This window comes from Ciconia boyciana, chromosome 1, assembly GCF_034638445.1.
Source record: "Ciconia boyciana chromosome 1, ASM3463844v1, whole genome shotgun sequence".
In the NCBI taxonomy this organism is placed as follows: domain Eukaryota; kingdom Metazoa; phylum Chordata; class Aves; order Ciconiiformes; family Ciconiidae; genus Ciconia; species Ciconia boyciana.
The window spans coordinates 97,903,197-97,930,882 of record NC_132934.1 but is presented as its reverse complement, the minus strand read 5'-3'; the positions used below and the strand labels follow the sequence as shown (position 1 = coordinate 97,930,882).

Sequence of the window (27,686 nt, the reverse complement as noted above, 5' to 3'; positions counted from 1 at the left end):
AGGGATGGACGCTGCTGTGTGCTACCAAGCTAATAAGATCGGCTACTCTCTCTCATGGTTTCATGTGTTAATTCTCCACAGTCACTGGTGATTTCAAGCTGTTCAAAGTGGGAAGCGGTATTCTGTTTCAGCGGTCTGCATACTGATGGCAATAGATCATGGATTTCAGTGGCTTAAAAGGCACTTAAAACATTTTTGGTCTTAGAAATTATTTCCCTAGGCATGTTTGCATGAAAGCAGATGCTTTCCATAGAGAAATTTAAATTTCCTTTATACTACCACACCACACAGTAGCTATCAGCAAAGAATTAATTGGAGGAAACTATTTAAAATGATGATTCCGAAAGGCGCGTGAACAGAAGCTCCCGATACCTCTTCAGGTTGCAGACACTTGTGTCCACTGCCAGCGTGTGCACTGCAGCAGGGGGAGCACAAAGGCTTACAGAAACCTGAAAATCTCTAGTTCTAATAATGTGAATCTAGCCGTCGTAAACACACTTTAAATGTACTGTTCAGTGCCAATTTTCTCATCCTTTAGAGAGGTAGCAGAGTGCAACCGTGTTTAAAGCTAAGCTTCTCTCCCCCTCCAATTTCTCCTTGGGGCATCAACGGCTTGAAGAATTAAACCATAATTCTTCACAAGAGAAAATACATCCACTTGTACAGAATGGGCCTGGATTTGCTGCTGGGTACGATGTTCACATTTTTCTTCTGCTGAAACTATTCCTGCATGCACGACCTTTTTCTTTCAAAGAGCATCTGACTAGATCATTTTGGCTCTTTCCCATTTGTCCTTTAAATGGAGACTGCAACAGCAGCAGGGACCAGTGACCAAAAAAACCCTGAGGTAAATAATAGTTTCTCAGTCTCTTTAGATACGGTCACTTAGATCTATCTTGCAGAGGGATAGTCTTTCTGCTTGCTTATGGAGCAGTCCAGAGGATCCTGACTCAGAAGATGCTTTCTCCAAGCATCTATACCTTGAACTAGTGTCCTTCTATCTCATTGATCTTGCTTTTCAGGAGTGCCAGGTTATTACAGTGCACATTTTATTAAGAGTAGTCTAAAGGCCAGTTTTTGTCAAAACACAGCTGGCTGGTCGATCTTTTTTTCTAAGAAAATAGAGGGGGTTTGTAACTGGGCTTTTACAGATCCCAGATGCCAACTCTTCTATATAAGACCACAATATTGACACTATCTGTGTCTAGAGCTGATAAACGTTATTGCATTCCTTTCCAATGTGTAATGTTATTAAAAATAGATTCGTCACAAGGGCTTCTTATCAAAGTCCCTTGTTTCCCTAGAAACAGTGACCAGCATTAACCTTTCTAAAAGTAGCCCCTGCGAGAGACAAATGTCTTTGGTTGTCACTGTTACAAATTTAATCTAGGGGAAATGTGCTGCAAATCCTGGTTCATATTAAGACAAAGCAAATAAACTCCAGAAAGGCAGGAATAACATGTGCAATACCAATTCACATCAGGCTAGCAAGGAAAATAAATTGATCATGTTTGAACCAGTGCTGGCTGTGCCCCTTTCTAAGTGACACAAGCATTGAAATTGCATTGGCATCTGCTATGGAAACAGTTGTTTGCAGCCCCAAAAAAGAAAAGGGAGGCGTGGGAGCGAGATTGTAGTGTTCGTGCAGGACTGATGAAAGCTGAATATTTGCAGAACAGAAAAAGATGTAAGTGATAACAGAGTATTTGTAAAAAGATGCCTTCTAAGCAAAGTAGGTGGTAATGGGAATATTGTGTTTAGAAGCAAAGCTACTGGCAATGTGAGAAGGGAGCAGGAGGGAGAGAGTATCAGTGCGTTATACCCTCATGGCATGAAATAATCATATTCTCAGTCTTCACAGCAGATTAACAGCATCCATAAATCTGGGTGATGCATGCAGTTTACCTTGTTTCAAATTATGTGATCAGGAGCCTCTGCCTGAGCTTTACACAATCACTCACTGTTCACCTAAGCAGCTGCGATCACTAGCTCTATTTTCTTTTTCGCCAGATATAAAGCAAAAAGGTGATGAGTTAGATCCGACGTCAGCGTACATCCATGCTGCGGGGCACCAAGCACCTCTAAAGCAGCAGGCTGGGAGAGGTGGGAAGCGATTCTGGTTTAAGGAAACTAGCGAGAAGAGCAGGGCAGCCAGCGGAGCGCTGGAGAGTGACACATGCCACTCGTTTTCAGCTCAAGCGCAGGTTCCTTTCACAGATGTATCCAGACCAGGACCGAAAGCCTCACCCCTAGCTTTAGCAAAGGGCCCTCTCCTCAACTTAAGCCTGTCTGGAGGTGGGCATGTCTCTAGCAAAGCAGTAGTGATTCTCTGTCTCTTGGTTGCATTCCCCAAATGCTAAAAATACCAGGTCACTAAAGCACTTGGATCCTCAGAGCTGCTACATCAATCTCCCGTCTTTGAGTCTATCGCTTCCATAAATCCCTCCATTTCTTAAAAACCTACTTTGTCTGTGCAACCTGTCACTGTCCAGTCATCAGGACAACAGCTTTAAAAATAGCAGACTCGGTATGCAAACGTTTTTCTTCTTGCCTGGTCACAAACCAAACCACTTGCTCCTGCGGGTATCTAAGAATTCGATGAAGCTGTGGATAAGCTCCCTCCCTCCTCCCCCTTGTTTCCTTGGAATTGAGTTTTCTAAAGCCCTAATATATTGTCTTCCTTTTTGGCCAACAGGCATTATCCACAACATTTATTTTCCTTTGTGCTTTTATATTCAGTTTATGCTAGAACCAAAGGAAACCTATATATCTACCCACACTGGTAAAAACAAATCAGTCTCGATGTGTCAGTTGTTTTGCTATTTATGGGTTGAAGTGAAATGAGACCTAAGTTACTTATGGCACTTGTTTTACAGGAAAAATTAGTTTACCATAAGAAGGCCAGACATTGCCTAAACTCAGTCTCATAAATGAGTTTCCTGAAGCAAAGCACTCACTAAAATGGATGCCTACTTTGTTCATGATCTGTGATTCACTTTCCAGGTAGAATCAATATATTCTTAAATTTCTTCACTGTCTTGCTTTGCTCATAAATTAGGGAATACCTGTGTATCCAAAACCTGAGCCTGTAGGCTTGGATTTTATCCTCTGGGGCCCAAGAAAGGAATTTAAGGTGCTTGACTGTGATGTGAGAACTCACATCCTAGCTTTGTTGCTTGAAGGCACAGAACCAAATTCCCTCTCAAATCACTTGTACCTTGTGCAAGAAGCTTTGATTTTTATTTTATAGGGGAGTTACATCTGAATAGTCTTAATTTCCACCCCACCCCCCAAGCCCATGGTAATTAAGTCCTGAGGCACTTGGAAAAGCAATACTTGCCCCTGTCAAAACACAGAGGCAGGAAAAGCTTCTTCCATGAAGTCATGGAGCAAGAATGGTGTGGCGAGGGGCGGCCGGCGAGAAGCGCGCCGCTCCCCACTGACATTCCTGCCCCCCTCCTCTTCGCCAGGGCGCAGCCACACGTGTCCCCTCCTCGGGCATTGTCTCCTCACCCGGGATCCGGCGGACAAATATAGGCATGGAGGAAAACTGCTGATGCCTTTAAACAGTTATCACCAGTGACCTTGAAATAGGGGCATATAAAGCCTGGACCAGGCAGAGTCGTGATACTTTCTGTGTGCTCTGCAGGGTGAGTACCAACCTCTCTCACTTCTAAATGCGGGTAGCCAGCTGTGCTCTAACTCTGTACCATGGTTTTGATGTGACTAAGGTTTTCATGTGGCTTAAGGCTTTAGTAGTAATATCACTAAACATATAGTACTATGTTAGTCATCCTAGGATGCTGCTTGAATGCTAGGATGGCAAATACATGTTTTTTCTCTAACATCAGCGCATTCATTTAGCCAGCTAGAATAACCGCTTAGGAAAGTGTCAGGTCCCTTGTAATTACGCATCTAGGTGGACTGATTAGCCAGTCCCTGCAAGTCATATTTTCTGTCTTCTCTATCATCTGCAAGAGGTGATGGCTTATGCAGTTTGCAATTTTAAGCAGCTTGTTGGTCCAAGGAGTTCTTTAATCCAACCTGAGTTACAACCCTTGGAGAATTACTGGGTTCCTTTTCAAAGAGAGGCGATGCCTGCTGTCGTTGCTATTGCGGACGAGCCATTAACACTACAGTAGCTCTTCCAACAGCCCCAGCAAAGAAAGACGAGGTCTTTCCAAGTCTGAACGCACCACCAAATCGTTGGTGGTCCTGGGCATGCCACTTAACTTTGTGGAACAATATTGGCTTTCTACAGGGTGTAGGTGTTTTCAAGGATCTTCCGAAGTTCATATACAAGGGCTGGCTCTTTTTGTTGTTAGCTAGAACAGACTGAAAGGAAAGTGAACGTCTTTAGCTCTGCCTTGTCTTTCCCGACTATACTGCCTTTTAAAAATAATCCTATGACCATAAACCAAACAATATTTCCAGATTCTCATATCTGGCAATGGATTTGCCTCACTTGAGTTCTCTGCGCCTACAAGGTGTGCGCTGCCTGGGCTCTGACCTCTGTCGTAACTCCAAGCACATGAGACTGCTGAAGAAAAAGGGATTCTCTCCCAGCTGCCATAGTGCTTCTTTACACCATAACATGTCTGCCATAATGTTTGTCCCTGAATATATATGGAAAAAAAAAAAAAAAGAGATAAGGAGGTGATAGCTGAGTGACTGTTCCTAAGGGGTCTGCAAATGGAGCTAGGTTGCACAGAAGTGGTTTAGAGTACTTTGGTGTATATTAGGACTTGTGAGAATCCATCCTGAGTCCTAGAGATTAACCCTGGAGTGGCTCCTCTGGCATTTGTGTGTTTAATGTGAAAGGACACTTACATGCTCTAACGCTGTTCCGTTTAAATATATGAAATGATGTAATTTCATTGCTCCACTGGAGCTAAAACACACTGCCCATGCGAGAGAGACTTTGCCATGCTAGTTTTGAGTTGTGCCTCCAGTTGCGAATTTTAGTCAGCTCAGATGAATTTAAAATAATTGGTGATAGTTGTGCTTACGTAGGCCCTTAATCTTTAAAAAGGAAAAAAAAGTTAAGGCTAGTTCTGAGGAAGAAAGTTTTTGCTCTACAGCAACAAGACAGAAGGTCTCAAGCTTGTACTGCAGCAGCGGGAGAGGGCTCAATGTAAAATGTTTGGCAGCTCTGCCATCTTAGGGCTTTGCATTCCCCAGGAGGAATGTGTTGAAAAAAATCTGCCTTATTTGATGAAGAGTTTTTATCCCTACCAGGATTTTGTTAGAGAGAAATTGAATTAAATTTTGAAAGACTACAGTATCTGTCTTGATAGGGCTGTTGAAAATTTGTCCAGCTGCTCTGGATATTGCACAGTAAATAAAATAAGGGAAGAGGTAATATCTGAGGGTCACTTGTACAGCTTCAAATAGTAATCAAAGGGTGTTTCGACTTTAAAGGAAAAAAAAAAATTTGAAATTCTTAAATTGTGTGCATATGTGTGTGTACACCTTTTAGCACCGGAACTTCTTTTAGACATTCTCTGGACAGCACCCTGAGTATTTTACATACATGCGTGTGTGTGCATGTAAGTGTTTATTTACATATATGCGTGTGCGTGCATGTAAGTGTTTATATGTGTGTATGTATAAAAAATTATATAAATAAAAACATATCTGTACGATTGCTTTAGAGAGTACGTAACAAATTAATTGCTTGGCAGTACAAACCCAGCAAATCGGTTTCGCTTACACCCATGTCCCTTGCCCTCTCTTTCAAGATAAAAGGCTCCTAAACACCGTGGCCTTGTCATTTGAGAAAACAGGTGTAGGTATTAAGCTGGACTAATAAACTCAGATCAATCTAAAAATCTATGAAGCCCTTGCACCAATACTGCAGATACACTTGCCCTCTGCCATGCCTTGCTGCAGGGGATACCCAAGCTGGTGAATTCGGAGGTACCAGCAACTTGGGAAGCTGCACCAGCACAGGACCTCCATGAGCCGTGTTAGTCCTAGTTTTTCTAACATGCTAATTCGTGTGATCAGAGGAGTGTGCTGCAGGTAGCAGAGTTGTTTCCAGCTCCAGCGCTGGCTTTCTCCAGCACGAGCGTGGGCATATGTCTCTGGAGCCACACCAAGGTTGTAACGCACACACCCTTGCAGCACTTCTCAGTTTGCAGCAGTGAAGTCTTGCTCCATGATTCCCAGAAAATGCCTGCCTGAGACGATGCTTGAAGTGGCTGAGTGGCACGGCCCTAGGGAGATGTGCTGGAGAGCGTGCGCCTGCTCCGGGAGAATTTGGAAGGGGCCAGAACAGGCCTCCACTAAGTGGTTTTTAAAATCACAGCTTCAAGTGGTCTGTTTTATCTCCTGCTCTTAAGCACCATTCGTGCCACAAAGAAGAGATTAAATTCTCCTGTGGAGGTAAGTGTGACCCATGTCAAGGTTTTGAACCACACAGGATCTGTCTGGCTTTAAATAAGCTGAACCAGGGAAGGGTTTAACTAAGGGTGCAGTATAGCCCCAAATCTGTGTTAGGTATTTGTGTTTCAAATTATTCATCACTTTGATCAGCCACCTGCCACATTGTGCTGAGTGTTTTGTATTGCCTCAGATTGTCCAGGAAATAGAGGTTTTTTCCCCCCTTTCTTTGGTAGACCAGGTCCCTTTCTTTTTCCTCTTTGAGCTGTGCCACCTTGAACCCTTGCCAAGATGATGGACATGACGGAATTCGGGGAGGCTGCTCCCTTCCTCCGAAAGAGCGAGAAGGAGCTGATGATGGCACAGACGGTCGCCTTCGACGGTGAGTTGCGGTACCCTGCATGCTGCCAGTGGCCGGCTCAGAGGCATGAGGGTTACATCCAAGTGTAGCTGTGGGAATGCAGGGCAAAGCAGGATGCAAAGCCTCTGTTGTCCTGTCACTGCTGTGCTGCTGCTGCTGTTTGAGGTAGCTGGTTCAACCAAGTTCTGGTTTCTTTATTCTGCAAAGCTATTAAACCCCCCCAGGCAGTACTAAGTAGAAATAATCTATCAATTTATGGTAAGAAAGTAACTACCAGAGTTAGAAGCAAGGCATATTTGTACTGCTCTGCTAAAGGGGGGATCACTTCTTTGTCCGTTCGAAAGAAAAACGCCACACGTTGATGTTCCTGTAATGAGAGAGATCCTGCGGCCTGACTAGATGTCTCATTATGTTGTACCTGTACATCTGTTTGATTTGCAGGCTGTATGACAATCTGATGTTAGCTTTTAGTTTCTCATAATTTATTTTTCATGAAATGGATTTATACGAGCCCTGAGGTGTAGTAGTAAGTATAAATACACCAATAACCACAGCATTTTGTTATTCAGAACAGTTGCTGTAACTAAAGACCTAAAGTCTAGTGCAGCTACTCCAAACTCTAAAAAGCCACATACATAACTCAATGTAAGTTATTAATATTGCTGTTTTTCAAGACAAACCTCAGAAGAATGTGCAGGAATAAGGTTAAATCTGCTGGCTGGCAGGCAAATAATGTGGGCTGAATTCCCCGCTCAGATCACAATTTTCTGTGTGACTTTTTAGCAAACGCCTTAATTTGGGCTTGGATCTCAGTTCCTCCATCTGCGCACTGGTGATAATGATTATGGATTTCCCATGATGGCTGAGGCTTAGCCAGCATTTGTGAAATATTTTGACACCTTGTGCTGGAAGGATCTAGAGGAAGCCAAGTGGTAGTTTCAAAGGGGAGACAACATTTGGGAGCTCTATGCCTTCTGCTTTGGCAGGCAGCTCCCCAGCACTGCCGGTCTGCTGCGGTCCCAGAGGTTTTGTGTCGCTTGTGCAGAAAAAGTAACCCAGCAATTTCACTTAGTTAGGCGTGGTGTTACTGTTTGACGCAAGGCTGTGAACCCTCGGTCTCCTTAATTTCACAGGGAAGAAGAAATGTTGGGTTCCCGATGAAAAGAAGGCTTACGTTGAAGCTGAAATTACAGAAACCAGCGGTGGCAAAGTGACCGTGGAGACGACAGAGGGAAAGGTACAAAACTGGTTTTGAGTGATCCATGACTAACAAGGCCAGGGCAGCAAGCTCCAGAAATTACCTGTCCCGGTTTAAGTTCAGTTGCCTGTTTCATGAAATGGGCTGCGAATGGGAAGCCCCAGTAACTGGTGCCATATCAGAACGACACATGAAAAACCACCAAGGGAGAAACAGCGTTGCGGTGGTGGGTCAGCGAGCATCAGCCTCCGCACAGCAGCGGGCAGTCTGTGAGCAGAGGTGTGCAATCAGCCAGTTCTGGTTTGGACCCCAGAGGTAAAAGCCCAGGCTGTAGCTAAATGCCATGGCTCCTTTCACAGCCATACCACCGCGCTCCTTACTTTGATCATCTCGGCCTTCCCCCAGTCTTCTGATAGCTGTGAAAACAAACAGTGTTACGTACATAGGCTGGGTTTGAGCTGAAGGACTTCCCTCTGCAGGGGAAAAAAAAGATATATATATTCTCCTATAAGAATATATATATATCCTATATAATATATATTCATATATTCTCCTATAAGGTGTGTGAAGCAACAAAAAATCCCAGTGCTTTCCAGTGTTGCTGTACTTATTTGTCTTTGCAGACCATGACTATAAAAGAAGATGACGTGCAGCCAATGAACCCTCCCAAATTTGACATGATCGAGGACATGGCTATGCTGACCCATCTGAATGAGGCGTCTGTGTTGTACAATCTGAGAAAGCGCTACAGCAACTGGATGATCTATGTAAGGGTCATTACAAGGGTATATTTAGAAATCTGCATTTCAAGTGCAGATTTCATGTTTGAACATGTGTTCTTCATATTCAGTGTACAACTTTGATAAGTCACAAAACTGAGGGTCTTGCTCATCTTTTCAGGAAAGAAGTTGCTAAGAGCTGGCTTGTGTCTGAATACAGACAGACAAAACTGAATGAATAAGATGGTGTCTAGTTCTTTGGTTTTGCTTGCTTGCCTAGGAGAGGGTTGTCATGGGACACATTTTCAGCAATCAAGGCATTGGGGAGACCTAGTTTATTTTTCCTCTCCTAATATTAATCCATGTCAATGCCAGCCATGGAGATTTCCTTGTTAAGAAACAATGCCTCAAGCTTAGAGCACACACATAACTTTTTTAAGTATGAGCCTTTCTATCTTTAGTTCAGTCATTTTATTCCCTTCATTTTCAGTGCTGACATCTGTCTTGTTTCACTCTGGCCTTTTCCCTTGCTCTGTATCTTCCCCATGACATCGTTAACACAATTTCTGTCAGCACCAGAACAAGCTTCAGTAGCATCTAATTTTAAGAGGCCAAACTTTTGCTCTCAGTTTGCTGCATTCAGTTGTGTCTGAAATCAGTCAAGGGGAATCTATAGATTTTCTAGCCAGTCCCTGTTCTGGTTTTTGGTGTTCATCAGAGGAGCAAATCCAACTTTTTCCCATTTAAATTCTGATTGTTAAACATTTTCTGCATTTCTCTAATAACCCCTGTATAGACATGTATGGCCTAAAGCATAGCTTCGGTTGCAGATCAGTATAGGTAGAAAATTAAATTTGTCATTTTACCTTAATCCATTTACTGGTTGGGGTTTTTCTTTTCCTTGTAGAAAATAGGACTGAGGACTCATGCCAAGGCCATTCTGGAGCAGGTCCTAATGCTATTTTTAGGGGAAGACACCTGGATTTCACCTGAAACTTTTAGAATGTAATTGGGCTCATTAATCTATGTGCACATAGTTCTTGTGCCCATATAACGACTGGGTTTCTTTGAAGATTTTTGCTTCAACCTGATCTAAGTACCTGAAAAGTTACCAGCTAACACCAATACCCTGGGGTTACAAGTGAAAATTCATTCTTCCTCAGAACAACCAGGCCGCAGCTAACTGATGTAGATAGCCCAAAGAGCGACTATAAAGATAGATTTTTACCAACTGTGTTTCTCCAAAAGCTGAAAAAAGCTCCACAGCTTTGGGGAATAACACTATGAAGTTGTTTTCTCTCTGAACACCCACCAGAAATTGCCCCAAGGTACTCACATCAAATTAATAATGGGAGTCTGTTTCTCCTCCTAAGAATGGAGTTCGAACAGGAAAGCTATAACTTTTCTTTCCTTCGTAACAACTGTTTTCAAGAGGAAACAACACTTGTGGGGTAGCAAGGTAGGAAATCAGACTTAGATCTATCTGCTGCTCCTTTGTTTTGCTGAAGGGGCTGTTTCTGTTTCTGGTTGTCATCTTGAAAATACTTTTCCCCCTTTGGAAAACTGTTTAATATCTGTAGTTTTTATATCAATTGCCAATAGGAAGTCACTTAGCAGCCCAGTAGCTTTAGAAATTCAGATCAAAGGCAGAAATTCAAGTCAGAATTCAAATTAAAATCAGAAGCTGGCAACATCAGGTTCTGCTTGGTTAACTAAGACTTTTTTCCTTATTCCTTGAGCGTTTTTTTTTCACTCTTGTTTTGTGTTCCTCTCTAGACCTATTCTGGTTTATTCTGTGTGACTATAAATCCCTACAAGTGGTTGCCTGTCTACAAGTCGGAGGTCGTTGCTGCATACAAAGGCAAGAGGCGCTCGGAGGCTCCTCCCCACATCTTCTCCATTGCTGACAACGCTTACCACGACATGCTGCGTAGTAAGTGGCACTGTTTGCTTTCAAGTTCGGTTTCACTTTATTCAGCTGACGTGATTGGTACCGAATGGAAGTTTGTGAGAGCTTTTGCATTGTGCAACAAATGTGCAAATACTCTACAAGCAACAGGGCCTTGGCAGTCTGTGTCAATTTTTTAGAGAGAGAAAGGTAGATATATATATTTTTTTTAATTATTATTATTTTTTTAAACTCCCCTGTGGTAATTTTTTTTAAAACTGTCCCTGTGGTATTTCTGGTAACAGTAAGCTCTGTATATGGATTAGCTGTAAGGTGCACAAATTTAGCTGTCTGAACTGGGTGAATCCATCAGTTTGTAACAGAAATGGGGCCATGCCCCAAAGGTCTGTAAGTATTTTCCCGACCTCACAAATAAATTTACTGGCAGTTTATGCTCAGTATTCTAATGCTTAAGATGTATGCATTCAAGGGTTAGCGAAGGCCAGCTACCTAGGGTGCCGTGCGCACATCGCTTGCACGAACCTGCCGTGGGTCAGTGTTATGCTGACTGCTGTGGGTCTGGGCGCCAACCCTGCGGCAACAAACTCCAGATTTTCCTGTGAAATTTTCTCGCCCTGACCCTCAAGTTACTGGAAAAAAAGAGTTTATCAGCAGAGGGCAGCAGTGAAGTGCTCACACGAGGTCCTGTGAGGCAGCAGGGTAAATCCCAGAGAGCCTTGGTGGGAACACATCCTGCTGTCACCTGGTTTTAATAAAATCGAAAGTGCCCCAGCTGTGAGGGGACAGAAGGCGTTGGGCAGAGGGGATGCGTGTGTGGCTGCAAAGAGATGCTCTTTTATCAGATAAGGGTGAAATATGGCCAGGCTGCCCAATATGTAGCCTGTCATGATGACTGGAATTAAAAAAGAAAAGAGGAATTTAGGCTCAATGGCTTGGGAAGCTGCTATGATTTAGCATTTGCTGAACTTGGTTAATAATACATTAAGGTTGCAAAGTGTTCTAATAAATGCTTATTTCTGGTCAGGCCATTAACAGCAGGGACACTATAAAACTTCATTCCAGCAGCATGGCCAACTGAAGAAGAGTCCATATGCATAGTAAGGAACGGCCTGTGAACAAACAGCAAAATTACTTGGGTTGGTCTAGTATTGCAGGAGCAGAAGGGTCAGATGTGAGCAAAGATGTAAGGAGTAAGAAAAGGAATAATGTCAGGAGTAAGAAAAAAAAACATTTTGATGACAGGAAATTACTTCTTTATTATAGTTTCCCAGACACAGGGGGAACATGCAGGACTGACAAGTCTTTAATACCAACTTGAACAAAACATGAGAGGAGGATTTAGGGCAGGGCTAGAACTTGCACTGCTGGAGGTCAGACTGGGTGATACTAGTTTTTATCTTTCCATCTCTGCTTCATGTGATTCTCTCCTGTCCTTGCAGGACTGATTCTGCAATAGTTGGTACTCATTTGCAATTATAACAAGCAATTTGTACAGTCTATTAAGTTTGTCTCTTTTTCTCCCCCCCCCCGCCCGTCCACAGATCGGGAGAATCAGTCTATGCTGATCACGTAAGTGCTTCTTTTTCGACTGATTTGAGACTCTGTTGCTGCAAAAAACTTAGAAGAAAAAAAATCCTACTGAAACACAAGTTGACCCATGAAAGCTCAGCTAAATTGCCTGGAACTTGATCCAAGCCAAGTAACTGGCAATTTGGCCATCTGATGGCTGCCTTGAGCCCCATGGGAAAGGAGTAGCTAGGGTTTGATGGAGGCTGGCCCATTTCTGATCCCTGTCTGGTGTTCATTCCAAGTAAGCATGAAAACAACTCAGCAGGCAGTTAAAGAAGATTCTTCCAGGGTTAGCCTTGCTTGGCTGCCCTCTTTGGACACAGAAGACTCCTTCTTTTCAATGTGCAAATTACTGCAAATTATATTTAAGAATATTGTGTAGACACATCTAAAGGGAGGGAGATGACTGAGGCAGAAAAGAAGAAGCACATCATTTACTGGCAAGCATGAAAGATGGAGAGTTGGGTGTCTCTCTACACATGTGCTCCAGGATAATGCTGGCAAATTACTGCAGCTTTTCTGTACGTTTTCTAACTCATTAGCTGTATATAGGTATATCTCAGATCCTCAATCTGGATGTTTGTAATAAAACTTCATGCCCTTAAAGGAAGCTCAGTGTAGTGTGGGTTTGTACTAGATTTCTGAGCCCAGTCACGTGAAGAATTAGTTGCTGCTATCGTAGGCATTCAACTCTTCATTCAGTCAATTTGATGTGATTTCCACTGAAACGGCCGAACAACAAGCTGCAGAAATCAGTCAGTGATTCTGAGAACAGCCTGTGTGCGGGGAGGAGCTGGCAGGACAGGAGGGTGAAAGGATGCATTACAGCTGTTTGAGCAAAGCCTATGTTATCTTCCTCCTTCCTTTAGCGGAGAATCCGGTGCTGGCAAGACTGTCAACACAAAACGCGTCATCCAGTACTTTGCCACAGTGGCAGCCCTGGGTGAACCTGGTAAAAAGAGCGTAAGTCTGCTGGTGGCTGTTTCATTTCAGACTCCCAAGGTTTTTCTGTTGTGTACAACTAACCTCACACGTCTGCATCCCGAACACTAGACCATGTGCTAGACCTCAATAGGCATGGTTAAGAAAAGAAACTGTTGGGTAAAGATACTGATGCTTCTACATGGCATTACTGAGAGCATGCTGTTCTGCAGGTAGAAAGGCAATGCTCACCTGAACTTGCCATGCTCCGGACAGAGCAGAAAAACCACTCCTGGTTCTGAACAGCTGCTTGTTGCTGCTGCTTTTTTCTAGGAGTTTTAGTTTTCATGTGTGTTAAATATGTTTCTGATTGTGTTAAAGCTGGTCAAAAGATGGGAGACTGTGAAGATTAAGAAATTTGGGGGGTTTTTTCCACATGGAAAATAGTCTTCAAAAGGACTAGGATTATAATTTCTCATCAAAATGTCTGTTTTGTTGAAAGCTTTTTTGTCCACAAAAAAGGAATGTTTTGACAAAAGATTTTTTCCAATCAGCTTTTCTGTATCTCTCTTTGGATAAGTGCTGTTCTGCTTATAAATGCTCTCTAAGGTTACAGTGAATACTGTATTCATGCTGCTTCTTATCTTGTGTTGCTATGAGCTTATTCACTGTGAGCTTCATTGCACTTGAAGGCTCAATGCTCTTTCGTGGTGAATTAACTGATTCCTATGAACTGTATTTATAAGGCCAAAATCTCAGCCAGGCTTGGATTCTGTACACATAACTCACATCACCAAAATCTAATATAGATTCATCTGAGGCCTGGAATGCTCTCTTAACAAATGATTGAGTGGTCCAGAGCCAGCTTTCTGTGTGCAATGAGGTTAGTGCTCATATTGGTGTCTGAAATCTGGTGTGCTCATGGAACAATTGTGAAAATAGCAGATATTGCAGCTGGAAGATATTCCATGTAATTTATCAGCTCAGCTCACATTTTATTGTCATTATCATCACCCCTTTTTTTCAAATAATCCAAGAGTTCAAGTGCAACACAATCTAATTGTCTAAAACGTGTCTGTTTGCATTTACATCCTTTTATTCTTATCACCTAGCACCAGTATCTTTTCTCTGTCCAGTTAGTTAGCCTTTTGGTTCATTGTGCAACATCTCCAGAGCAAAACCACGTAGATGTTTGGAGCAGAGGTTAAAAAAAACAAGCTAGGCAGGAACAGCACTTGGCTATTTTGTGATGTATGGTGAATGCAAAGTAACAGTCGCATGTGGTTTTTGAAGGAAGGCTTCAAAAAGTCCTGCTGATGTGTTGGTGACCACTAGACATCTAACCTTGCTTATCTTTATCTTTTGTGATGTCCCTCATGTTAGTACTCACATTCTCTCTTCTTTTTTTTCTCCATTGTGTTCCTCTTTTGACAGCAACCAGCTACCAAAACTGGGGTAAGTCATCAGCTTTGCTATTTTCTCTTTTCCGTGTGAAAATGGTACTGGGCTCTGTCAGTCCATGTCATGACCTTCAGCATTTCAGTTTGCATGGTTCCCCCAGTGAAGGATCCCTGGAGCCCAGGCAGTTAAAGTAGTTTGCTTCAGCAAACTGAAGTTTGTGCGAGTGACAGTTAACGCTTTACTCATCTCCAAAAATCCCAAATATTACGAGCTCTGAATGCTTTCAAATCTAATGTATTTTAGTGCTTGTCACTGTCTTCAATAGACCCTCTCCTACACACATTCACTTAGACGTCCCCCCATGCTTCACAGTACATGGGAAGATATGGTGATTTCTTTCGTATGCAGATGGCATAAAATATCAACTCTACAAAGCCAAAACAGCAGGGAGCAGCAGAATGTTTGAGGCCTTTTAAGCACTCATAATTGACTGATAATCTTGCTGTTATGCCATTCACATTGTGCCACCCCTAGGGTGGAGCTCAATCACTTTGCTATGGAGACTTCTCTCTATAAGTGAATGCATGGCTGACTTATAGTTGACAGCTGAGTTTGTGGCCTGTAGGTTTCTCAATAGTATTTCAACATTGATTTCTAGGGAACCTTGGAGGATCAAATCATTCAAGCAAACCCAGCCCTAGAAGCTTTTGGAAATGCCAAAACCCTAAGAAATGACAACTCCTCACGTTTTGTAAGTCTGTAACATAATGTAATGATGTCCTCTTCAACAATGGCCAGTTAATAACATCTCTGTAATAATCCCCTTCATAAGCTGCTTCTCATTATGTCCACTAAAATGGTTGGATTTCCACACAGTGGAAGAATAACAAAGTAGGATCTAACCAGGAAAAACTACTGGAATGTTAAAGATAAAAAGAAACAAAGAAAGATCCACCCTGAATAACTGTTTAAACTGTACATGATCAGGAGACAAGCAAAGCCTAGCTTTATGAGGCCCTTTGAACAGCAATGGCAGATCTTCCCCAGCACTGCCTCTGCTGCATAGCCTTATTCTCCTACCATGTTTTCCACTAGCCTAAGTCATTCCCTCTCCCTATGATAGCTCTACTTTGTCACTAAGTGTCAGAAATACACCACAGTCCCTGCTCCCTCCCACATCTTCCCCCTCGGTAGAGCCACACATGCAGCAGGACTCCTACCTTTGATCCATACCATCTACCTTTTTGGCTGAGTAAGCTGCTCCTGCTTGTCCCTCAGTGCTGACATGACCTTGGGCCTCTCCTCATTTCCATTAGGCTTGCAGGAGAGCAATCCCCTCGGGAGCTCTGCCTCTGCCACCTCTGGTTGACATTGGCTCAGAGGTCCAAATGGAATGGCATGAGGCTGACTGCCCGAGTTCGTAGTCCATGCTTCCCTAACAAATCCAATTAAAAATAAAATTCAAAGGGGTGGAGAGGGTCAGAGGTTGTAAGCATCTGTGGAAAGCTACGCAATTGTATAAGGAGTTTGTCCGCTGGAACATAAATTAATTAATTAAAAAAGTTGATGTGTTTGAATATGATAAATTAAATGAAAACTACTCAATTTTAATGCATTTTTGGGGATGAATATGCAAATTTAATGGGCAAAGCAGTGTAAAATCACAGCACCCTTCTGACATAAGTAGTTGCATACGTTAGGACTGCAAAGGAGGAGTCGTCAAAAAAGGAGCCTGTGTGTCTTATGCCCAGGCTTATTGCTCTGAGTCCTGCATTACAGTAAACCTGCCTCATGAAACTGGAAGCTACGTGCATTCCCGTATCTCAGCCTGGCAGATATGTACACTGTTATCCTTTCCCCACAAGCTGATTACATAGCTGTACATACAGATCTAGGGTTGGAAAAGTGTAGTATAATTGTTTGATATTTCTTATTGAAAATCTGCCTGTGCAAAGCCAAGGAGTTAGCATAAACTGATTCTATGGGCCAAATGATTGCCTTCAAGCAGCATCCTTTGTTTCCCTCTGTGTATACTATATGCACTAATTAGAATATTCTTCTGTGTGAATTAGGGTAAATTTATCCGAATCCATTTTGGAACCACAGGCAAGCTGTCATCTGCTGATATTGAGATTTGTAAGCAGCAAACTCTCTCCTTTTAAAAAATACAATTGCTCATCTGAAAGCTTGGAGAGCCTTTCTCACTGAATTTTCCTTTGTGCGACTAGATTTATTGGAGAAATCCCGAGTGATTTTCCAGCAACCAGGCGAAAGAGACTATCACATCTTCTACCAAATCCTGTCAGGAAAGAAACCAGAGTTACTGGGTAAGCATTACATAGATCCACAGCTTTGAAGAACCAACCTTCAGCTGAATAGACGGTGGCTGAGGAGGGGGCAGGGGGCAAACCCATGTGCAGAAGGCCCTTACACTTCCATTTGGTGAAACTGAACTTCCACTGTCAAATACACTCTTTAAAAGATGCTGTTCCAATGGCAGCAACAGAGACCATTTTTCTGTGATATACTGATGCAGGTACCCTATAAAGTGAAGTGATATTACAGATTAGTCTAAAGGAAATGAGACTCAGACAGGACTTATAAAACGTAGCATTATAAAGGCAAAAAATGTCACACTGAATTTGTGTGGCAGGTCCAAGGTCTCAAAACATCTGGAAAATGCTACGCCTCCAAAAGCATTTGTGCTGATAAAACTTTAATTATCCAGATTTTCACATATGAGGAGATTTACTTATAGGTCCATGAAGAAAAGCTAGTTTCCTCTTTCTGCCCCACATGCCAAAACTGGCATCCTAGCATGTTATGTAGCAAGAGAGAATATGCAAAGCTGTGTGCTGCTGATTATGTGGCGATTACCCCTTTCAAGCTTCCCCTGGCTGAAAGTGGTCCCACAGACCTGCTGGAGAAGAGCAGAGAGCAGATGAGGTCTCTCTGCTCCCATTTCCTAATGCTTTGAATAAAACCTTCACTAGTTATTTAAGTGAGGTGGTTTGCTGACTTTAATTTGTGCTCTGAAGGAACACATTTTATAAAATAAATTGAAGTCACTTTATTGCTCCACTAAACTCCTACTAAGCCATTCCAATCATAATCTGTCTTGAAGTCTTATTATCCTGACAGTGCGTGGTCAAGTCCCTAACCCTCTTAGCTTTCACGTGGCCTAATTAATGATGATTACAGGAAAGATTTCAAGGAAGCATTGCACTGAGATTACTGTGTGAATCCCTGTGCTGGGAAAAAATGCTCTTTCTCATAAACTGTCTGTCTGTATACCCTACAATAGCACACACCTTTCTGGCCAGCAGCAGCATGTCTGCAGGCTCCTGAAGAGGCTGAAACCAATGGGGACTTCTGTTTTGTAGACAAGAAATATATGTGTTTGCATATAAACACATACATATCTAAATATAGAGAAGTAAAAATATAGAGAAGTATAAATGTAGAGAAGTATAAATGTAGATAAATGAATACATAACATAATGACTACATAGCAAAGAAAGTCAGACTTATAGAGAATGTGATTTTATATACACATATATTGATAGACATATATATATTTACATACATACATATTTAGACATGTAGGTATGTGTGTATGTATATAAAAGATTGAAGTCTAGACCAAACCTGGGTCTGCTGAATGTGGGTGAAACCTTCTGTTGATTTAGGGAAGCAGGACTCTCCCTGTAGTTTTGGAGCCAGCTAGCTTTCTAGAAAACAACTCTATATTTTTGGGTTTTGGTGTGAAGGAAAAGGAATGAGGAGAGAAAGAGAGTGCCATATGCAGACTTTTTTTCATCAAGAGCCAAGTGCCTTCAACACAGAGTCCTGGAAGTCGCTATTTTGTGAGTCTGTTGTAAAAGATGGGAACCATGCCCATTGTCCCTGTCTTGGATCATACTAAAATCTTTTTCTCCTCTGTACTTAGACAAGATTTTTACCCCTACAGGCACACAAGGCAGAAAGTAGGGCTATATGGGAAATGATGAACTCAGTATACTGCAAAACATGCTTAATAGATGTGTATCCAGTACACCCATATGCTTTTTATTCATGCTTTCTCTAAATCTTGGTCTTCAGACTGGAATAGTAGGGTGAGAGAGCTGGTTGCTGCCCTGCAGTTGTAAAAAAACCCAGAAAACAACTTTATACACAGTTGTGCAGAGACAAATGTATGTCAGAGTTGATCTTTCGATCTCCATTTTTGGGATATCAGGGATCAGGGATATCCTGAATGGATGGCAGTTTTAACCTTGGCAGTTTTTTACAGATATGCTACTGGTATCTACCAACCCATACGACTACCACTTTTGCTCACAAGGAGTAGTTACAGTGGACAACTTGGATGATGGAGAAGAATTGATGGCAACGGATGTAAGCCTGTATTGATTTGACTTTGTGCTTCATAGATTAGGTGCATGTGGGGAGGAAAAGTGCTGGCAGGAGCCTAACTTCTGTCCCTGAAATTATCGGACTAAAGTGAAAGCAGAAGAGGGATCTTAATCGCATTCATACTACGAAGCATGAGGCCTGATAAACTATTATACTTTTGAATCTGGCCTTGCTCTGTGTAATGCCCACGGGCATAATGTTCTTATTTTGATATATAAAATGCTAGATAAAGGGAGCTCTCCTCCTGCTCCCCAGCCACAGCCGGGTCTTCAGGGTGTTCCAGTGTCTGCTTTGTGAGATAACAACCCTTGACAGATTAGTAATATCTATCATGCAAAGGTAAATTGCAGGGCTGCAAAATGCCATTGCTTTTGAATAGGGAAGTAACAAAATATCTGTATTTCCTTTTCACAGCAAGCTATGGACATCTTGGGATTTGTGCCCGATGAGAAGTCTGGTGCCTACAAGCTCACAGGCGCCATCATGCACTTTGGGAACATGAAATTCAAACAAAGACCCAGAGAAGAGCAGGCAGAGGCTGATGGCACTGAAAGTAAGAATAACACCTAAAATTACTCCTTACCTTCAAAAGTCTGGCATGTATCATGCACTGTGTTGAGGAAGAAGCAACCTGTTTGCTTTGATCTTGCACAATGTAGCTCCTGCTCAGCCAAGAGCGCTGTGCTTTATTTGTAGCAGTGGCTTGTTCAGTGGAGGGTAACCTTACTTAGTAGAAGGTGAATAGACACAGTCAGAGTAACCCAATGAAATTCCATTTTTGTGACTATTGGAACAAAATGGTTGTAAAAAGTTGTTGCCTTAGCTTTCTCTTCCATGTCTTCAGGTCTTGCTTCTTTACTTCCTCTCACACCTGAAACTGTCTATAACCAGTGTGGAGATATGTTCTTTTCCCTATACCTGAAGAGCTTCTCAAGTGTGATTCTTGCAGCAATTGGGGTCTAAGGTAGCCAGATGACCTTCTCTACCACAAGGGAGAGTACAGGCACACCTAACACAAATCATTAAAAGAGCAAGGTCTTTATCCAGTTTCTCTTTGGAAGTGGATGTACTTAATATTTTTTTCTTGGCTAGGCATGTTTCCATGTAGAAGTTCAAAGCCAGCTGAAACCTTGTTTCTCTTGATCAGGTGCTGACAAAGCTGCCTACCTAATGGGAATCAACTCCTCCGATTTGGTTAAGGGGTTGTTGCACCCTAGAGTGAAAGTTGGCAACGAGTATGTGACCAAAGGTCAAAGTGTTGAACAGGTAAGGAGAAGCTTTCAGGGTATTGGGATACCTGTCCTGCAAGCCTTGATGATTCATCCATAACATCTCAGAGAGACAGACAGCTGCTGGAAATATTAACATGTACCTCTAGTACCTGTTCTCATTTTATATCCCCAAACTTGGGGGAATAGACAGTGAAAGTGCAGGAAACTGGTAAAGAGACTGACAAAGGAACAGTGGCCGGCACTGCCTGTGACAGGACTGCTTTTCTGATGTCTTAGTAGCAGCCACTCAAGGAAACCAGGTGCAGTAAAACCACGTGGGGATTGATATCTAATTGTGGATGAGAATAGTTACCTAGAAGAGTTGAGCCATGGATTATTTATTCACTCATCACTCATTCATTATTCATGTAATTTTAAGCTTTGTGTGACCTCAATCAGCTAAAGGCAATATCCACTTAAAGGTATCTCTTAATTTAGGAAACAAAAGTCCTTGGGTTAGCACTGCTGCAGCTGTACCAGTACTGTAGAAGATGCTGCAGCATTTTGGTTACAATGAAAGTTTTTGTTTGAAGACAGGCTGTGGTACAGGCTCAGAAATGAGAAAACTGCTAGAGAGAGGTCTATCCTATCGGTGCAGTTGCACATAGGCTAAAGAAGAGACCTTTGACAGACTTTTCCCATTGCCTGCTTATGCCATAGCATCCTTCAAAACTTAGAAGCAAATGGCAATGAGCAACTTCAGCACAGACCTCTCCTATTCTGGCAGTAGCTCTGGACATCATGGCTGGCATCCGGCCTGTGAGCTTTCTGGTACCTAACTTCCACAGCAATGTAAGGGATTAAAATATTTGCAACTTGCTGTCCAGCTTTTTCCCCAAGAGGTGCTTTACTAGCACTTTATGTACGTGTTAGTATACGTACATATACATAACAACAACTTGAAGAAAAGTCAGCATAGATAATGGGAGAAGCTGTGTATTGTATTAAGTATGCCTTGGTGTTTATAAGAACCATTGTGAAATTTCATTTAAGCCATAAGTAAGGATTGAAATAGGCTACTGCACTGAAATCCTTGTGTTCCACAGTGAATTCTATTCCACACAGTGGTATTTTGAAACATGTATTTTAGGTTTTGTATGCTGTTGGAGCCTTATCTAAGGCAGTGTATGATCGAATGTTCAAATGGCTGGTGGTCCGTATCAACAAGACCTTGGATACTAAGCTGCCAAGACAGTTCTTCATTGGAGTCCTGGATATTGCCGGCTTTGAAATCTTTGATGTGAGTATTAATGTATGAGGACTTGGTGGAAGGTCATAAAAGATAGCAAGCAACAGCTCTTGGGTGGGTATTTCTTTTTTTAAATGAACAGAAGGCAAAGTGCTGAGAAAGTTGTACAGCAAATAGTGTATATGATTTTACAACATTTTTCCATAAATAGATGTAGAAAACACTCAGCATTTAGCACAGCTGGACATGCTGATAGTTCCTAGGGAGGAAGAGGGTGGCAACCTTTAGGAAAGATGACATCTCACATGCTTTGGGCTGTGTTTTAGGAGATGTATCGTTCCCACTCCTTCTCTTTGAGAGAAAGCATCTTTTATTGGGTATGATATTTCTTCCTCTTTGTATCTCAATACAAGAGATATATCTTCGTCTCGATGTAAGAAAGACATTTTTTACAGTGAGAACAATCATTCGCTGGAACAACCTCCCCGGGACTTGGTAGAGCCCCCATCGCTGGAGGTTTTCAAGATGCAGTTGGACAGGGTGCTAAACAGTCTCATCTAGGCTCCCTCTCCCACTAAAGGCTGGGCCAGATGATCTTTTGAGATCCCTTCCAACCTGGGCTGTTCTGTGATTATATCATTGATGTAAACAAGTGTATGTGAGAAAAGCACGTCACAAGTTCTGTTTCTCAGAATCCATTCCTGAAGATAAGTGCTTAATGCTGTTGCTGCTACATGCTGCTCTCCATAGGCAGCAGAGCAAAGAGCACATTGGCTCTGCTTTACAGGACTGGTGTGGCATGCTGCTGAAGGAAAGGCACATGCATTTTGAGAGACCTGAACAAATCTGGGCATCCTCACACTCTGGAGGACACCAAATGAGGCAGTCAGCAGCCTGCTACTGAAGTCCCCCCTCCTTTGCCTTCAGTGTTATGCTCAGCAGTTTCTCAACCAGTTACTGTTTAGAAGGTTTTAGATGTAAACAGTTTCCTTCTTGCTGTTCCACCAAGCCCTTACCATAGTTAACTGTGGTGCAAATGCTTCTTCTTTTATCTCCTGCAGTTTAACAGCTTTGAGCAACTCTGCATCAATTACACTAATGAGAAACTGCAACAGTTTTTCAATCATCACATGTTTGTCCTGGAGCAAGAAGAGTATAAGAAGGAAGGCATTGAATGGATATTCATTGATTTTGGCATGGACCTGCAGGCCTGCATTGATCTAATTGAGAAGGTATGTCCAGGAGTGCTAAGGTGTATTTACTGAATTGGTTTTATTTATGATGCTCCCGTGGAGATGTCCTCAAGTCCCAGTGAAGAGAGTAGGATAAACAGCAGGACAAGTTTCTTGCCTTCCTACATGCAATACAGAATCAAAGGAAAATAAATATTTGCGGCATTTGTGGCTACTTGGCTTGACCTCCGTAAGTTTGCCTTACAGAGCCGACAGTAGCCACAAGCTGTAACCGTTAATTTGTATGGCTGTATAATCTTCCTTGGTTTTTACTTTTGTCTTTCTCTGTCCCTACTGTTCTTCCATTTACTTTGTTCCACATATGCTTAACATCAAACTTACTTGTCAGCTTTTCAGGGCAAAGGCTATGTTTCAGTCACATGCCCTGTAGCTCTCCCCGTGAGGCTCCTGTTTCTTACATTACATGTTCCCTCTCACCACTTCCCCAGCATGGGATATGCCTTTCCTTTTCTTTTCTTTGTGAGTATAATGTGATCCTGGTGGGGCAGCTGTCCTTTGCTGTATCCATCTTTCTGCCATCTCTTATAGCATGGCATCTAACCCTGCTGATCTGTGAGGAAAAACAAAATTTTGAGTCTTGCATTAGCAGGACATTTGGAACAGCTGGAGTAGAAAGGCTGACTATTAAGTGCTCTTCTACTTGATCACTTTCTTCTCCAGGGGTAGGATATCTGCACATGATCCTTGTCCCTCAAACAACCTGTCCAGTGCTAGGAAGTTAGTTCATCTTTTCCTGAGACACAAATAATAAAATGCTAGTTGGTCCAACTGCCTTGAAAGGTAAATCAAACCCTTTCTGTAAGTCATCATAAAGTCTCCTAAGGCAGAATTTACATACTGAATAGTCAAAGGCGTGGTTACTATTTTAACAGAATAGTCAAAGTCCTCCTCCTCAGTATGAGAAGAAATTTTGCAGGCTTAAAATTCCATCAAATCAAACTTAAAGGCTGCACAGCTACTGAAAGCAGGCAGCCTAAGCATTTTCCAACAAAGATGTTCTTAAATCCACAGCCACTGGGAATCCTGTCTATCCTTGAAGAGGAATGTATGTTCCCAAAAGCTACAGATATGACATTCAAAGCCAAACTCTACGACAATCATCTTGGCAAGTCACCTAACTTACAGAAGCCCAGGCCTGATAAGAAAAGGAAATATGAAGCTCACTTTGAACTTCTTCATTATGCTGGTGCAGTAAGTTCCTCTGCTGGCAGGTAGACTTTGTGTTAGAGGTCTTCCAGGTGGGGTTTGGCCCATAGCCCACAACAACGGAGGGTGGGAAGGATGAAGAGGGGAAGAAAGGAACAGTGAGGAGTAAAAGCAGACACCTATTCTCTCTGCATGAGTATTGCAACACAGTAAGATGCTACCAGATTCCAAGACATCTGGCCCTTGGATACACAAATAAAATGAAACAAACTGAGGAAGGCAGATAGTGCTTTTGCTGAAAATATGCCTTGCTTTGCCTTTATCACTTTTCCTGTAATCAGATTCAGACTAGTGATTAAACAGCAGCAGCATCTAACTTTCCATCTTGGTTCCCTGTACAAATGAACTGAGTAATTTCTGCCTAACTTCAGGGATGTTTAAAAAAAAAAAAAGGGATATTTGACATCATTTTTTACTCACGTTAGGACCGGTGTGTCAAAGTAGCCAAGGCAAATGTGGTTAATTCTGCTGTGAAGGTTTAGCTAACCTTCATGGTGGGGTGAATGGGAATACAATCCAGTACTGTGATACCTGAGCCAAAACTTGACCAGTTTCAAAGCTCTGTTTTCAGACCAGATGGGCAGAAAGAATTTGAGAGGGACACAGGAAATTTTTTATCAAACTAGAGTTGATATGAAGACCCAGCACAGCAGAGCTGGAACCTACCTGATGCAGTTAATTTCAAATTATAATTGAACGTTAAGCTAATTTTGTATTTATTAAGAGAAATAATGCCCATCTTGCTCTTTATCGGTAGTTGTTAATGTATTCAGCAAAGAAAATTAGAATTTCTATCCCCTTGTGGTACTAATAATGGAACATATTTTCCCACTAAACAGAGCTGTGGCAAAGTCCAGGAGTTAGATTTTTAATCATTAAATTTTGGTCAGAAAATCTTGATTATTCCAGTGTAGCATGGCTGTTGTGAAGTGAAATTATTACTTGTGCATTTTGTAGTTCAGCACTTATTAGTAGGGTTTCTGGGACACTGATGACATGGTATCTCTACAGCTAACCACATGGAGTCCATGAGAAGATGTAGGGGCTAGATAGTTTGGAAGGGGTGTGCGGAATTCAGATGGTAATTATTAGGAAGAGAGGTTTGGGAATTAGGAAGCAGAGAATTGGAGGGGAAGTGATGAAAAACTGTGTGGCTGGTACTGCTCTGAGAGCAGCACTTCACAAAAGGTCATTGACTTCAAGGCAAACCATAAAGAGCTACTGGCTGCTCTGAAGGGGAACATTTGCAACCTCTGGTTTGTTTTCAACGTCTTGCTGTAGGTTCCCTATAACATCATTGGGTGGCTTGAGAAGAACAAAGACCCGCTTAATGAAACTGTGGTAGGCATTTTCCAAAAATCATCCAACAAACTCCTGGCAAGCTTGTTTGAAAGCTACGTTGGTGCTGACAGCGGTAAGCAGAATCGGCTCATGTGGGTTTTCTTTCTGGGATGTGTGCTTCAGAATGAATTTAAGAAACAAAACAATTCTCTCAACTGCAATTGACTCAATGCTAAATGAGGCAGTGACTAATTATTTAGATGCGCACAGCATCTGTAGGAGTTTGCCGGTTATACCAAGCAGGCCATTAACTCAGCTAGTTTGAATGCGTAATACCTCTGAGCAATTTTGGCAAGGAAATCTGTGTGTTGTGAACACCCCAGTGGGAGTTGAGCATGCAAGTGCTCAGATATGCAGGCAAGTGTTGCACAAAAAATTTTGTACATAAATGCCTATGAACAAAAACAGCTCGTTTCCCACACTGTAGTCCTCCTTGCTAGCCACCCTGAATTAAATCAGAAATACAAAGTTTAAGACAGTGTTTTGGAAAATTTTGTTGGATTAGTGGCAAGTAGATACTGAAGGTACCTGAACAGCGTTCCACATTGGCCAAAGTAGAAGATTTTGCCAATACATCTTCCTTTTTGGTTGCTGTTGGTTTTTTTTGTTTAACAAGACTAGTGTATGTCTGAGAATGTATTTAAGCTGTATGCATTACACAGAACTGTTTTATTTGTGAGAAAACAAGTAGCAAGCATCCAGAAAATTGATCTTAAGTAAATAAGACTGGCATTCATTACAAAGATGTAGCTCTTATGTCCTGAAGTTGCAATCACTTACAGCCTATTTATTAGTAACCTCATCTCTATAGACGATGTTGTCATGAATCATAAGACACTTTCTGAGGAAGCAAGCAGGCTGCAGACTTCATAATGTGAATAAGAGACGGAGCTGAATGTAAATAACAAAAATCCTGCCACTAGCAAATTCTTGCAAGTTACTAACTGCCTGTTTGCCTGTGGATATTCCTGTCTGTCAGAATGCTACCTTGCTTTTCCTCAGTGTCAAGAGAAAAGAACAGCCCGTCCAGATTAGCCGCTTCCAGTCTTGTCAGTGTCACTTTCAAAAGGGGGAAAGGCTGTGGATAATTGCATCAAGCACATTGCACTCTTCACTTCTCCTTTTATGCTGACTATTGTTGACAGGTGACAGAATGCCAGACCTCCTGGGAATGATCTAATGGTCTGGTGTTTAGAAAGCCACAGCAATTGCTGTACGTTTTTGGGTCATGTTTGGCTCTTGTGAAACTTTGTAAAGGTCATGTCAGAAACTAGCATTCCTTTGGAGGATCTGAGTGATTTTGACTCTGAAGCTTTAAGCAAAATTCAGAGGACGCAAAGCTACTATATCTAAAATTACAAATATTAATTTTGCTTATTCTAGACAAAAGTTACTTGCACAAGTTCAGTGTCTGCATAGCAGACATGCGAGAATCAGTGTCTACACAGTACAATGTATAGTGTAAATTTTCCATAAGCATTACTTTTCTTTAGCTTTTTGTTTTTCCATATCATTTCACCCTATAGGCTTTTTAATGAACTACAAACTACTCTATTTTGTTAAAAGTTATTTTTCTGCCTTATTCATATTTATGGACTTTCTGCATAACAAGTAATTCTGTCTAGATCTGAAATGCAAATGCAATCCAGAAAGCTTACAGTGGTCTTTGACAAAAATCCTGACTATGGACAGAGAGCTGCAAACTTGTGATACATAACACTTGATGTTCAGAAGTTTTTGTGTAATATTTGAACAATCAGAGCCATCAAGTCATTAGCTATGCCTTTCATTCAAAGGAAGTTGTACTACTAGAACAGTTCGTCTGCCTCCCATGCCCTGCCTGCACCTCTTACTGAGATACAGATTGTGATTTTTATTTATTTCATTTTTTTCTTAGTTGACCAGGGTGGAGAAAAGAAACGCAAGAAAGGTGCTTCTTTTCAAACAGTGTCCTCATTGCACAAGGTTTGTTTACGTCTTCCCACCTGATGGTTTGAGTTAAGACAATGCATTGAAGAGGAATGTTAAGGATTGTAATGGACAAAAAAAATTGAAATCCAACATCGGAATTTGATTCAGGGCCTGGGTTATTGACCTTGGCTAAGTGAATACACTGTTATTAGAAATGCATTTGTGAAGGCCATGTGGATTCCTATAATAAATGATCTTCTGAGCATTCAGGAGATTAAGTGGTTTTTATTCTATTTGAGAAAGTACCACAAAATGTTGTGAACAACCTTTAGCACTTATTTTGTGGCTTATAGCTTCATGCATGTCTTTGGAACAGGAACCAATTACAAGTAATTTGCTAGTCCCTGTCTGATTACTGTTTGTAATTGGATCCTAGGGTTAGAGCAGTCATGGAAAACAAAAGTTGTTGAATGGAGCGGCATATAGCCTCTTTTTTCCTGAGTAATTCCCTTCTACTAGGACTGGCATGTGCTCCTGGGGGAAGCTGTCGCTAGGATCATGCCTGGGGAAAAATGGAGCCTGTAATTTACCATTAGTACCATTTCTTATGGGTAACATTGAGGAAGCTGTAATGTAGGTA

At 41.9% G+C, this 27,686-nt stretch overlaps 1 protein-coding gene across 3 annotated transcripts in view; it reads left to right on the top strand.

Annotated features, from left to right (window-relative positions):
* Positions 1-3,387: 3,387 nt before the first annotated feature.
* The window catches only part of MYH15 (myosin heavy chain 15), a 50,106-nt gene continuing 25,807 nt past the window's right edge, over positions 3,388-27,686 (top strand). The window contains exons 1-19 of one of the 3 annotated variants that reach the window (XM_072884635.1): positions 3,388-3,650; positions 6,621-6,766; positions 7,879-7,982; positions 8,567-8,710; positions 10,439-10,595; positions 12,113-12,140; positions 13,010-13,103; positions 14,496-14,516; positions 15,121-15,213; positions 16,535-16,598; positions 16,691-16,789; positions 18,754-18,857; positions 19,290-19,428; positions 20,023-20,141; positions 21,237-21,386; positions 22,397-22,567; positions 23,600-23,779; positions 25,076-25,208; positions 27,033-27,100. In XM_072884635.1, the coding sequence (XP_072740736.1) occupies positions 6,676-6,766; positions 7,879-7,982; positions 8,567-8,710; positions 10,439-10,595; positions 12,113-12,140; positions 13,010-13,103; positions 14,496-14,516; positions 15,121-15,213; positions 16,535-16,598; positions 16,691-16,789; positions 18,754-18,857; positions 19,290-19,428; positions 20,023-20,141; positions 21,237-21,386; positions 22,397-22,567; positions 23,600-23,779; positions 25,076-25,208; positions 27,033-27,100 (1,959 nt within the window). In that variant the 5' untranslated portion in view covers positions 3,388-3,650; positions 6,621-6,675. The remainder of the gene's footprint in view (positions 3,651-6,620; positions 6,767-7,878; positions 7,983-8,566; positions 8,711-10,438; positions 10,596-12,112; positions 12,141-13,009; positions 13,104-14,495; positions 14,517-15,120; positions 15,214-16,534; positions 16,599-16,690; positions 16,790-18,753; positions 18,858-19,289; positions 19,429-20,022; positions 20,142-21,236; positions 21,387-22,396; positions 22,568-23,599; positions 23,780-25,075; positions 25,209-27,032; positions 27,101-27,686) is intronic. The other 2 variants (XM_072884643.1, XM_072884653.1) reach the window with 2 other exon arrangements.